General features: G+C 40.0%; 1 protein-coding gene across 17 annotated transcripts in view; it reads left to right on the plus strand.

The window, feature by feature from the left end:
* LOC132396665 (microtubule-associated serine/threonine-protein kinase 4-like) overlaps positions 1 to 14,036 on the plus strand; it is a 398,948-nt gene that overhangs the window by 222,777 nt on the left and 162,135 nt on the right. For 9 of the 17 annotated variants that reach the window (XM_059974425.1, XM_059974427.1, XM_059974426.1 and 6 more), the window contains one exon: positions 7,487 to 7,567. The exons of 7 other annotated variants lie outside the window; for them this stretch is intronic. In XM_059974425.1, the coding sequence (XP_059830408.1) occupies positions 7,487 to 7,567 (81 nt within the window). Of the gene's footprint in view, positions 1 to 2,408; positions 2,461 to 7,486; positions 7,568 to 14,036 lie in introns of those variants that run through there. One more of the 17 variants, XM_059974437.1, reaches the window with a different exon arrangement.

Raw genomic sequence — 14,036 nt, forward strand, 5'->3', positions numbered from 1 at the left:
CTTGATAATGAGGCACATACAGTACATCTCAGAGGCCACTTGATTAGAAACCTCCTGTACCTAATGAAGTGGCTCCTGAGTGTACGTCCATGGCCTTCTGCTGCTGTAGCCCGTCGGCTTCAAGGTTCAGCATGCGCACTCTGAAATGCTCTTCTGCACACCACACTTGTAATTCATGGTTATTTGAGTTGCTGTCTTTTTCCTGCCAGCTTGAACCAGTCTGGCCTTTCTCCTCTGACTTCCAGAACTACTGCTCACTGCATGTCTTTTTTCTTTGATTTAACGACCATTCTTTGCAGACTGCAATACCCAGTTTAAGATGACACTGGTGAATCTCAGCGGCTGGGCGGTGAAACAAGGAAAGTGACCGAATACTTTGTTAATCACTCTTTTTCTGGTTTGGGCTTGGAGGCAATTCGATGTGGCAGGACTGGGATGAGGGTGTGTGCCCGTAACTGAGAGTGAGGAGGACCTGAGATTAGATCGATTTAAGCGCCGGGCTGAATTAGGAAGGTCGAATTGAGGCAGCAGGGTCCAGGTCTCAGAGTGCACCGAAGCGACTAAACTCAATGTTTCGACGATTTAAGCACTGGGCCAAATTGAGATCGTGGGGTCCAAGCCTCAGAGTGTACTGAAGTGACTGAAGCCAATGTTTGGACGCGATTTAAGTGCCAAACCGTACTGGAAAGGTCAGGCACAGGCTGAATCAAGGTGGCAGAATCCAGGCCTCAGAGCACATCAAAGTGATTGAACCCAATGTTTGGGCGCTGGGCCAGATTTAGAAGCTCAGGTCATCGATGTGCGAGCCGAGGGGCGGGCTGGTTCAGCTCTCTGCTTCGCTCTGTGCTGAACTAAGGGTCTGTGGACAGAATGTTTGTGAACCTCAGTTCAGAATGCTATTTGCTTGTGTTTATTGTTTGCATTATTATTTTTCTTTGCATATTGGGTGTTTGCTCTTTTTAAAGGATTCTTTTGGGTTTCTTTGTTTCGTGGCTGCCTATTAAGAGATGAATCTCAAGGTTGTATTATGTATACATACTTTGATAATAAATGTACTTTGAACTTCAAAACTCTGGGGACTGTTGTGTGTAAAAAAAATTTAGAGCTTGGCTTGGATATATTCTGGGTGTTTTGGCAGCACAACTAAGCAATTTTCAGTATTTTGAAATTCAGAGATTTCAGAGCTGTACCAATTCTTGGATAGGCTTGGTTGTCGTGTGTATACCCCAGTTTCCTTGTTTTTAAAAGCTTATGTACAGAACAATGAACCCCTAAGATTATTTGAATAATCAAGAATAATCTGAGTACCTGCTATTGAGTAAAAAAACTTCACAAAATCTTAAAAGTTTCTTCCTCCATCTTTTAATCTGATCAATCAGTCTGGTTAAACCACACCCCTTTCCCCACCACTACCCCTCACCCTCTATCTATTACCTCAGTCACAGCCTTGCACTTTAAATCATTATTTTATAATACTGTTTGTATTGTAAATACGTGTTGGTATATGTATTTATACATATTTTATTCCATATCTGTACTTAAACTTCTAACTTATTTAAAACAATTCCTTATGATTGTTGAACATTGCATTTTTGTTCCATGTCGTGCCAACACACTACAGCAAATTCCTAATAAATATAAGTATATATGGCAAATAAAGTGAATCCGTGAATGATAGTGTGTTGTTGTATGATGAACTTGTTAATCTAAGAATATCGAAAACTCAGCTGACATTGTTTGATAAATAATATTTCATCCATTTATGCTATGTAATTGCTGCATCAGCTTGTGAGCCTGTCTGTCCCTTGCTCCGGGAAGTCAGTTAAATTTAGTTTGGAACAGCCTGTAAGATCACAAAGCTTTTTTTTTACTTGGACAACATATGACCTTAATCCTGTATATTGAATAGTTTGCCGCGTAAAAGAAGGTATTCTAGAAGCGAGTAACAAGTGTTCACCTTGGTATATTTTGAAACTGTGTTGAAATGAAGTGGATTTTTAATGTGGTTGGTTGAAGTGCATGGTTTGTGTATGGAAGGACTGGTATTTGTGACACGTCTATTATTAATACACAGAAGATGAAGCAAATGATGTCACTGTGTAACACAATAGTGGATCTTCTAATTTAATTTTCTTTGGCTGAATCATTTTCAGTCCTAATGATTTGTATTTGGTATGATGTGGTCAGCTGATTTTTTTTCTCTCTCTCCCTCTCTCTCTCTTTCTCTCTCTCTCTCTCTCTCTCTCTCTCTGTCGTGACTCCTGATGGTGGAAGAACCCAAAACTAGTCACCCCTCCCCAAGAGGGATTTAGTCTGTTCCTTTTAGAGAGGTTCATTTTGGCTCCCTGTCAGCACCAGGATGCTGGCAGTGATTTGTAATGGTTACAATACAGTGTGGTAACAAACAACAGCCATGAAAGCCCAACGGGAGAGACTCCGAATTCCGGGGCTGACCTTGGAGTAAGTATTTCTGTTTAATAAATGATTCGGAATGATTCTGGTTTTGCTATTTCTGTGGCCGTGTGCTAGCAGTTGCTTTATTTCACTCTGAGGGTGAGGAAGACCTGGTTTATAGACACTGTAGCTATGAATAATTACTGTATCTGCTTTACGCCACTGCTCTGCAGACTTGTATGACAGGCAGTCGCATTATCAGCACTTCAGCGTTAAAAGGAAAAGAAACCTTGTTGAGGATGCAAAATAAATCTCACTGGCACATGGTAAATTAGCGTATCTTCATTCCATGATCAAATAGACCCCGCAGTTATTTGCTAATTCAGAATGCAATGTCACTCAAATCACTCCCAGTCCCTCGGAATATGACAAGCAGCTGAGCATTGCTGATGAAAAGCAGGCTGAGAAATTAAGAGACAGGAGAACCCGGCATAGAATAACATTAAAATATCTGTACCTTACATGTTTAAGGCTAAATGTTAAAATATGACAGCAATTGTCATTGCCACAAATATATGCATCATTAAGTGCCTGATCTTCATAATGCAGATCACTGCAACTTGAAAAATCAAGGAGGAATTGTGCACAATTTGCTTTTTAAAAGTATTTTGCCTTCTAAAATTATTCCTCCCCCAGTACTCTACAGCCAAAATTTGTAAGGGGGGTGGGGGGTGGGTAGTTGGGGAAGACAACTTTATTCCAGATTAGTGCCAGGTTAGCTGTGAGATCAGTAGCCACAAAGCCTGGAAGGTGACTGTGGGTTGATGTACTCTTGGACTGATTTTCTTTCTATTCCCTGGGGGAAGAGTCGCCCTAGTTAGCCTGGTTAAAATGGGAACTCGCAACATGGGGGAGAAGCATCCTCTAACTCTTAGATGATGCAGCATACCAGTCCACCAAAGCAGAGTGTCAACAGAACTGTCTGATTAGTATCCTAGCTCGTTTTCCACTTGTGCTGGTATTTTAAAAGCAGACGATAAAGTTAAGACATTTCTAGTGGAACCCAGATTTAATTCTCAAGTTTAATGAATTTTCCAGTCAGGGGGAGAGAAGAGACACCTGGAGATTGAGCTGGTAGGAATGTGGCCTTCCTTAAGATGGAAAATAGGTCAAGGTGGGCCGGGTGACCCCATTTCCCATGACCGGGAAACCTATCTCATCAGGATCTGATAAAAGAATAACATTATTAAATTAAAATGCATAATTCAAGTATTTTAAAGTGCAAAACAGTGCAATTTATTAGCACCGTTACTGATTAAGTTCTTATTTTAATGCTTTCAGTAGCTTGCTCAGAATAAATTAATGTATCCCATCCCCCCCCCACACACTTAACCAGTTCATTTACAGCACATAATATGAAGGCAGACCAAATTTCCTCTGATGCAGTGCATATGTTTAGTTTCCATTGATCAGAACACAAAGTCATTAAATGACTATATGACCCAGGAATCAATCTGTTAAGTAGAATTTTATTTTGAAATGCTTGGATATGAATCTAAATTTCCCTCATATCAGCAGGTTGCCTATCTGCCCATGCTGCAGGTTAGTTAATTAAGATTTCCGGATTTTGAATTCGTTGGTCCATTCTGCTTTGTGTCAGTTTTTCTGGCCACTAGACACTTCTCCCTGTTCAGCCACCTTTTATCTTCTGCTGATGTTGCAAGTGTCCAATCGTGATTCATGAAAAGAAAAATAACATTCATTGAGTTAGTTCTGATCACTTCCATTTTTAAATATTCAAAGCAATAGAGAACACCTTCTTCACTTTAGTTTGAATTGAAACTTTCTTAAATGAGGAACACAGGCATTTACAATTCACTGTGTTTAATTTCATTTTAATCAGTAGACCTGCACTCTTTATGTCTCTGGAATATTATTGGATTAACCCGTAATAATTTTGCTGTGCTCTTCCAATTAGCAGCATCCTTCTGGCAAATCTAAAGTAAATGGTAGGTTCTAAAATAATACTTTCTTAACCTTTAGCTAATAAGGCCATAAGACATAAGGGTAGAATTGGGCCATTCAGCCCATTGTGTCTACTCTTTCATTCCACCATGGCATTAGCAAATAAGAAAATGCTAAGTATATTTTTTAATGAGTACAAGAGCCCCAGATGAATGGGAGTAATTTTTTGTTTGTACCTGAAAAATTCCTTGAGATACAATATTACAGATGTTATTAAGTTTAAAAATGGCTAGTTTATTCTTTAGTTATTGTAATCCAGAAGTGAATTGGATGATACTCAACTAAAACACAAACTTCTGTTAACTAGAATGCACAATTCTGATTAACTAGGGAAATGTATCAGGAAATCTGGAAAATGTGCATATATTTTAAAAAAACTCAAGAATTCGTCATTTTTGATTGTAAATACCCATTGATGTTTCAGGGTGTGGTAATAAATTCTATTCACAACTGCTAGTTTGAATAAAAAAAGGCTTGGTCTTATTCAAAGTGACTTCTTTCACAGAGTGTCCCACCTTTGCCTGAGATGCCAGTACATGTTAAAACTCAAAATCAGTGCGAAATTATGTAAATAACCTAACACCACTGCATCATATTGCTGTGTCCCATTATGTCTCCTTTGCGTATTTTCCACTGTTTAAATAGCTTAAGCATATCCAAAAAGTTGAAATAAATGTATCTCAGTTCCGTGAGAATTAAGAGGTCTTGGGGTGCATGATTGAGCTTTTTACTTCAAATATGCCTTCTGAGAAACGGAGGATGCCATTACTGGCCAAAGTTTTGTTTCTCAGATTTGAGAAGTCTCTTAACTGCATAGGTATGGGCCTCTAGGGAGAAGGTGCCAAAAATTAAAGCATTTACTACTCTGAATCTCCAAACCCTAACTCTGACGCATGTTTTCCCTGATTTGGGGGAAGAAGGAAAAATCGGCAGTCCAAGATCGATACCACCAAGTCGTTGAAGAACTTCATTCATTTTGAGGAAATTGCCTCTCATTATTCAGTATCACTCATTCCCGCATAGGACAATCCTTTTACCATGGGATTCAATCTGCCGATTAAATTGTGGCTGGAAAAATAGACAAGATATGAGAAATTTTAAAAAAGGTTCAGCTTCTTAGCACCTGCTGAATGGAAAATGTTTCCATCTGAAACAGTAACCTGTTATCATATGCTCCTGATTAAAATTAGAATTCTGAGTATACACCAGTTGCAGCAGCCACTGACTTTCTCTGAGAAAGTTTTCTTGTTTGTGTTGTGATAAATGGCATTCAGAATAAATTTTCATGGGTTGTAATTCCCAATGATTAATTTTTCTGTTGTGAAAATGATTAACTTTTTAATGTGCTACTAATTGTTCTACATATTTTTCTTTTGCTGATTTGGTGTGTATTAATGGTACTTATTGCATTTTAGTGACAGTTTTAACCCCTTAGGAAGTTAACTGTTTAGTACTGATTTTCATAGTGAATGGGATTGACAGATCATCTAATTTACCTGAAGTAAATTCTTACTTCTTACTGATGTTCTGAGTTTCCCCAACATTTTGTCTACATTTTGCAACCTTCGACAATTGAGCTTGATGACAGGATAAATAAACAACAATATTTATTTATACTCATGTTGAGGTCAACTGTGTATAACCTTTTTCTTAAATTGCTGCGAATTGGGGAATGGAAGGAGGTAGAGAAGAAGACAATGACATAACTGAATGGTCAGAATCAGTACTGTGTTAGGAGAGGGCACTGAAAATTTTGTTGAAAATGTGCCTGTTTAAGAATGCCTTTAAAGATCATAAGTGGAATGGAGTTGAATCGTGCATTTCTGTGGAATGGACATGTTGAAAGTTGAGAGAAGTTTCAAATCAGGGAAGGGAACTGGAGGAAATGTAGATGACAAGCTGGCAAAGAGTTAGGCTGAGGTGATGGGGATATCATGTCATATTCCCCACTCTGAGAGGAAAGAGATTTTGGAGTCTTGGCGGATGTGGAGAAGTGCAAATGGAAAAGTGGTGGATATTAGAACGGGCAATAGCAATGATTGATATTGCAGAGTGTATGCTTGAGGTTTGAGTGTTCTTGCCTCCCTAGTCCTGGAATGATAGGAGGATTTAACTGAGGAGGAAATGGTGATGGCTCTAACAGTGAATCACCTGACTAGCCTGCTTCCATCCAGTCTGAAGCCCTGGGGACCTAACGGGCCCAAGGTGTGGAACCTTTATTGAGGAACAATCTAGAAAGGGAAGTTTTAAACAGACAAATACATAATTAGTGAGATTAACTATAACGAAGTCATCTAGTTGGTGTAAAGTGGGTTAGTAAAAGACCTGAGGGATATTTATTTACTTTAGCAGAGCTGGTAGAAGTGAGAGCTTTGGTATAGTAATAGTTGAGGTGAAAAAATGGTCTGAGATGGTCAGAGTCTCCCTGTGGAGGGTGCCCAGATGTGACGTGGCATATAGGTATGGATAAGACATTAATCCCTTCAAGTGGAAACTGCCATTCACCTTAACCATGGCCAGTTTCTATTTTTATTTGTTTTATCTGCTATATCCCTGATTGGTACACTTTAGTGAGTGAGTTCAATTAGAAGGATGAAAATGAGCATGCCAAATTCTTCCAGGGTATAGCATCCCATGAATTTAGAAGTGTTTTCGGCTTGATTGGTAATAAGGAGTTTTCCAAGAGATCTATACAACCTGACTTGGTAGAGTTTCGATTTTAAATTTTGAAATTGAGCAGTCAGTATCTGGAAGTTTGCTGCTGTTTACACAGATACCCTTTAGCAACAGTTTGGGAAAAATAGCAAACTGGATGTAGACATAGTCAGCCTGATGCCTTAGAAGGCTCATATGTGCATAACTGTTAAGATTTCACTGTAGGAAGTGCTGAGGTGGTTATCATTCTAAGCTTAGTCTGTCTGCTGTGCTTTACAATGCATTTCCCAGCTGGTGTAATAGATTTTTAACAATGTGAAATACTGCAACTTTTTGTGTTCTCCATCTATCGCCATGGCATGATATAAAGAGCAGCCAGTTTTCTGATTAGATGTGACGTTTTAACTTTCAGCCTGACACCAAGAAGCTTGAGCCCAACACCCACAAGTCCATGCAGTCCATGTAGTCCACTACATGCTTTTCACTTTTGGAGGTAAGGGGATGATAATGTTTTGACCTGCCAAGGAAAGCTCGATTGAAGATGATATTTGTATGTGCACTGAGCAAAGGCGTGCAGTTTTTACTAATGTCAAATGGTCCTTTTTTCCATTGTTTCATGAAGTTCAAAAATATATTCCTCACTATTATTCTTTTTGTTATGCCAGGACCGTTTCCATAAGTCTTGTTTCTACTTGTGACTTGTTCTGTATAAAATTGCATCTCCACTTCTGCAACTTGTTCTGTATAAAATTGCTTCTGCACCTCTGGTGTCTTGTCTTTTTCCTCTTTCTATACTGTCTAATGTTCTGACTAAACACCAAACTGTTTTTGTTGGAGATAATGTCTTATGACTACAGGACGAAAGAGTGAGCTAGTCCCCCCAGTAGGAAGCTGACTGAATCAAATTGTCTGCCTGTTCTGTATCTTGCCAGGCTTTCATTTAAAGTCTAAAAGAAAAGGGCAAGTAATTGGGCACTGTGTTAAATGATTGACTAATCTGATCAAATGCCTAGCAGGTTGGTTTCGCTAAAATTATTCTCCAACCTGGTACACACAACTAAGTTAAATACTCAATGCATTTGGTATACTGTACCTACTATTATTCCCTTTGTCTTTTTTAAAAAAGTATTTTTAATATCTTCATCTATTGTTTGTGGGTGTTGCCTGTAAGGTTGATATTTTTTTCCATGGTTTCACTTTAATTACTAATGCAAACTGGTTTATTGGGTCATTTTAAAGAGTCAACAAGAAGTCAACCTCATCTGTGTTGACCTGAGTTGCAGAAATGCCAGAGAAGGTTAAGGTGGCAGACTTCCTTGTCTGAAAGACACTATTGTTTTAGTGTGTGAGTTTTGTGACATTCTGGTAGCCACAAATAATGATTCTAACTTTCTTTTATCCCAGAGTTATTCAGTGGTTAAATGTGAGTAGGTAATTAAGAGATAGGAACATCCGTGCAGTTGCAACAGAATATTTTGGTGATGCACAAGTAAAGCCAAGCACATGTGATCTTCAGCTGAACTGTGCACCTTGTATTAAGCTCTCCGTTCTACCCTTGTCCTTTTGAGTTGGTCAGAGTTGCTTATTTTCACGTGCTGATGGTGAAATTTGTTCCGCATTAAAATCATTATATGGAAGATGACGTTCATATCAATGTTATTCATAGCATTTGACACAAAGATGTGACTTTAGGAACTGACCTATCACTGGCTACAAACGTGTACAGGAGCTGCATTCCAAGAAGATCATGCAGATCAACGTTTTCTGTGATTTGAATTGCAAGCAATAAGAAAGCTTGCGTACTTATGGGACGTTTCTCACATATTAAATCATTTTATCTGTGATGACAAAGTGACCCATGTTTGTTACTTAATAGCTGAGGTCAACATTACACTGGGGGCTGGGGAAGTGAACAAGGCTCATGGGAAAGAATCAAAGAGTTTATCAATTTTTATCTTTAGCTGAGGTCAGTGTTACACTGGGGGGCTGGGGAAGTGAACAAGTCTCATGGGAAAGAACCAGAGGATTTTTATCAATTTTTACATTTAGCTGAGGTCAATTTAAAACTGGGGGATGGGGTAATGAATAAGACACATAGGAAAGAAGCAAAGGATTTTGACAATTTTTACCTTTAACTCAAAGCTTTGAAGCAGAAGATTTGGATGCAATATCACTGGGTCCATTGGGTAAGTGTGAGTAAGCGATGGGATTCGAGGGTCAGGCTTCGTCGGAGGCGTTTAGGGAAGTATTGGATTAAAACGCCTTGACTAAATGGAAGTGGAGTAAAAGCTGAGCGATGACATTAACAGGCCTGCCATGACTATTGTGATTTCCCCACAATGCAGCATATTGACAGATGAATAGCTTTGTGGCAGCACACCCTGAGACGTCTGTTCACATGTCCTTGGACTGGGGAGTCAGTGATAAAAGAAAGGCTCAGCTCTGACCACCAACCCAATCAATGTAGTGAGGTTGTATGTCGATCTTATACCCCACAGCATTGAGTGATGATAAGTAAAAACTGACAACATTTGCTGCTTTCTTGTGTATTGTATTTATTTAATTTTCCTGACATAAATTCTATAAGAGTAAATTTTGTTCCATATTTCAAATTGTTCTCTGGTGATCTGTGAATTCACTAGGGCGAATTTTCATTACCTGAGCATCTGTGACATGGATGTGGGGGTTGGTTTGCCTTGTATGCTTATTGATTGTTAAGGATTGTCTATATTTATATGCTGACCTGAATGTTGCGCCCAATCTCCTGTTTATTCTGTGAACGTAAATGCACCACATCCACACAGATGCAGGCTTTCCGTGCCGCTTTGAAAGATGAAAGGTAAAACTGGTTGTGTGTTCCGAGACCTGCAGTTCAGCTACTGGTTCTCACCACAGAAGTATATCTTGGATTAGAGTGACTGAGAGGAATATCAGTAACAAGGCAAAGCATAAGGTCTCTTTCTTTGTCCTCATTTTCCCCCGCACATTTCAAAGTTAACGTCATTGGTCTTTTTCCTTGCATCAGCGACTTTGTCTTGTACTAACCTGATACCCCTTAATCAACTCTCTTGAATATGCTCAACAACTGACCCTCTGCACCCCTCAAGTAAAGAATTTGAGACTTGCTGATCTCTAGTTGAAGAAATTTCTGCTTCCCTCTGACCTTGTGTGGTTGATCTTTGTATTATAAATGTTTCTCCCCCCCCCCCCACCCAGCTTTTAGATGCCCCAGCCACTAGAAGGATGACCCCTGTGTCAGCTCTGTCAGGCTCAATCTGTTTAATCTCTCATGAGGCAGATGGCCATACCAGGAATCAATCTGATGAGCAATTTAAGAAAAATAGTGACAAATGTTTGAATATTTCCTCAGCTGAAGTAAAAATTTCTTACAATGACCTTTAGAAAAGTATAACCTTCATACATAATCACAGTCTGGCATCACCTGGATTGTTATCGGTTGGGGGATGGAGGAGGTACATTTAGCAGATTTCATTTTCTTTACACACAACTGCAGCTTTTAGATACCATCTACTGGATCTGCTTCGAATTATTGCAAGTTAATAGTTAGATATAGTGACATCTCTGAAAGCCTTCAGACCTGCCCTCCAGCATCGGAGTAGGTTCACATTGTCGCATTGTAATCTTGTGCATAAACTGGGTATTGTTGGCATAGTGACAGGTTTTGCAAAACTGACTTGACAGCTTAAAAACTGACAGTGTAGATGGGAAGGTCACAACCAGTCCCGACTCTCTCTGGCTTGACGTCTCTTTTCAGCAGTAGGAAGTAGCAATGTCCCAGTTACTTTGTCCAGCGTATTTACATAGTAAGTGCTGTGGTTAAGCTCAGATACAACCCAATATTTGTCCTGTGTTCCCTATTTTGTATCTCTCTACCACCACCACCACTCCCATGTGCTCACACCACCCCACCTTCTCGTGCTCTTACCACCCCTCCCCTTCATGCCCTCACCATCCATACCCTTGTATGATTGCCTGAGCTAGTGTCAAATTGTAGGAAAGATGGAACTAAAATTTGCTTGAGATTTAGGGAACTAAAAGCAATCCTGTTTTATAGGATAATGCAGTGAATGCCAGAACTCCTTTAAATATTGTGTCTCTGCCTATATTGTCTGCCTGACTTTTATCAGATTGGAGTTATTGACTTAACTGAAGGGTAAACAGAAACACGGACCAACGTGGCAAGTTTCAGTTTTGTGGCGTTAATGTATTTCTGTGTGCAGCTGTCTAACTTGAGCCCTTTGTCATGTTGTCTTTATCATTGCTGTATCTTTATGAAAGTGCTTTGAAAGTGCGTGATCCCAATACAAGACTGCACCCTTCACGATTTTGGCTCGATTTTGATTTTTCACATTTTAGATTCAGAATCATATCAATGACATACGTTGCTTTGTGGAAATAGTACAATGCGAGAGATAACATTTACAATATGTTACAAAAGGGGGAAAAAGACAAATAATGAGATAGTACACATGGGTTCTTAGACCGTTCAGAAATTTGACTGAGGAGAGGAAGAAGCTGTCCAAATGTTGATTGTAGGGCTTTCGACTCCTGTAACTCCTTCCCAGTGGTATTAACACAAAGAAGACACATCTTTGGGTAGGGGTCTTTAAAGATAGACGCTGCCTTCTTGAGGTACTGACTATTGAAGGTGGTGGGGAGGGATGACTTGGCTGAATCTAGAACCCTCTTGCAATCTTGAGCCTTAGAGGTTCTATACAAGGTTGTGATGCAGTGAGTCGGAATGCTTTGCTCTGTACATCTGCAGAAATTTTGGTGATAGACCTATCTACCCAAGCTTCTAACTGAAGTAGAGCTAGCATGCCTTCATGAATGCATCAATGTGTTGAGCCCCTGAGATGATGACACCCAGGAATGATCCTGTCCACCACTGATCACTCAGTAAGGACTGGTGTATGTTCTCCTGACTTCCCTTTCCTAAAATCTGCATTTGATTACTTGGTTTTGTTAACATTGAGTGTGAGGTTGTTGATGTGACACTGAACCAGCCTATCTTTCTCAGTCCTGAGAACTGCCTTGTCGTCACCTGAGATTCTGCCAACAAAAGGTGATGCCATTGTAGATGGCATTTGAGCTGTGCCCAGCAACACAGTCATGAGTGTGGAGAGAATAGAGCAGTGGACTATGCAAGGATCCACGACACACATCTGTGTTGATAGTCAGCAAGGAGGAGACGTCGTTGCCAACCGCACTGACTCTGGTCTCCCAATGAGGATGTCAAAGATCCAGTTGCAGACAGAGTTACAGAGGCTCAGAGTCTGAAGCTAGTCAATCAGTAGTGAGAAGATGATGGTGTTAAATGCTGAGCCATAATCAATAAGCATCCTGACTTGTGTTTCTGTACTACTGATAGCATCTTTCTCATCACTCCTCTGGGCATACACTATTTTCACATTCTGGTTTGGGCCGGCTGGTTGTATAGTGGCATCGGCACTGAGCTTCAAGGCAAATGGTCCTGAGTTCAAACCCAGCCAGGTCCCAACCTGGGCAGCAGCAGTATCTGTGCGGAAGAAAGGCCTGGCAATCTACTTCTGTGTCTTGCCCTGTGGTCCATGAGGTCACAAAGAGTTGGACTCAACTAAATGACTGAGCAACAGTTTGCTAAGAGTTGTCTTTGATCAAAGGACTGATTGAGGCAGTTATCTTCACCCTCGTGTCCAACTCAGTTTGTGAGTTTGGGCCTAACCAGAGCACATAATCGTTCATGTTCCAGTCTTGCACTGAATGTGCAAGAAGGTTTGCATGAAACCTTGGATGGTGGGAGAGAGGGAATCTTCTTTTGTAATGTCTTCCCCTGAATTTTGCCCAGAATGCCACTTTGCATTCCCTTTTCAGGCAGGTTAAAGTACCTGAGATTTTCTCTGCTTTGATACTTCCAAAGATTAAGCAATATTTCTTCCAGCTGTGAAGTTTGGGATTGCTGCATATAAGATTCATCTCCTGAATTTAATTACTAATGGTGATTTTGTGCTGTTTCATGCTCCTACTGTGTTCTTGCATTGCTGTTGGTAGGTTGGCGATTAGTTGCTATGGTTGCTGAGAGGGGAATTTTGCAGTGAGGGGGAAGGGTGGATATAATGCAGTCTAGAGCTGTTCTTCAGATTGAAGTGATGTTTGTGCCTGACTGCTGTTATATTTAAATGCATGCAGTATCCAGAATAAGTTAGAGATTGGCAGGTATGGTAGTGTTAGCATCACTGAGTCAGGGCTGAAACAAGATCATAGTTAGGAGCTTAACATCAAAGGGTACGCACTGTATCAGTAAGACAGGCAGGTAGGCAGAGTGGGTGGTTTAAAAAATATGAAATCAAATCCTTAGGAAGAGGTGATACAGGATCAGAAGATGGTTAGAGTTAAGAAACTGCAAGTGTGAAAAGACCCTGATGGAAGTTATATACAGGTTTCGAACAGTAGTCAGGATGTGGGCTACAAGTTACAACTGGAGAAAAAAAAGGTCATGTAAATAGGGCAATGTTGCGATAGTTGTGGAGGATTTCAATATGCAGGTAGATTGGGAAAATCAGGATAGTGCTGGATCCCAAGAGAGGGAATTTGTAGAATGCCTATGAGATGGTTTTTTAGAGCAGCTTGTGGCTCTAGCAAAAATTAGTGGGAAAGTAGAGGATTGGAAAGCTTTTAAAAACCATCAGAAGGCAACTAAAAATGCCATAAAGAGAGAAAGGATGAAATATGAAGATAAGCTAGCCGATAATATAAAAGAGGATACAAAATGTTTTTCAGGTGTGTAAAGAGTAAAAGAGAGACGAGAGTGGATATCAGATTGCTGAAAGTGATGCTGTAAAGGTAGTATTGGGGGACAAAGAAGTGACGGATGAAATTATATTTTGCGTCAGTATTCACTCTGGAAAACACTAGCAGTATTCCGGAAGTTCTAGAGTATCAAGGTGCTGAAGCCAGTGTAG

The sequence above is a fragment of the Hypanus sabinus genome, chromosome 7, assembly GCF_030144855.1.
Source record: "Hypanus sabinus isolate sHypSab1 chromosome 7, sHypSab1.hap1, whole genome shotgun sequence".
NCBI classification, from domain to species: domain Eukaryota; kingdom Metazoa; phylum Chordata; class Chondrichthyes; order Myliobatiformes; family Dasyatidae; genus Hypanus; species Hypanus sabinus.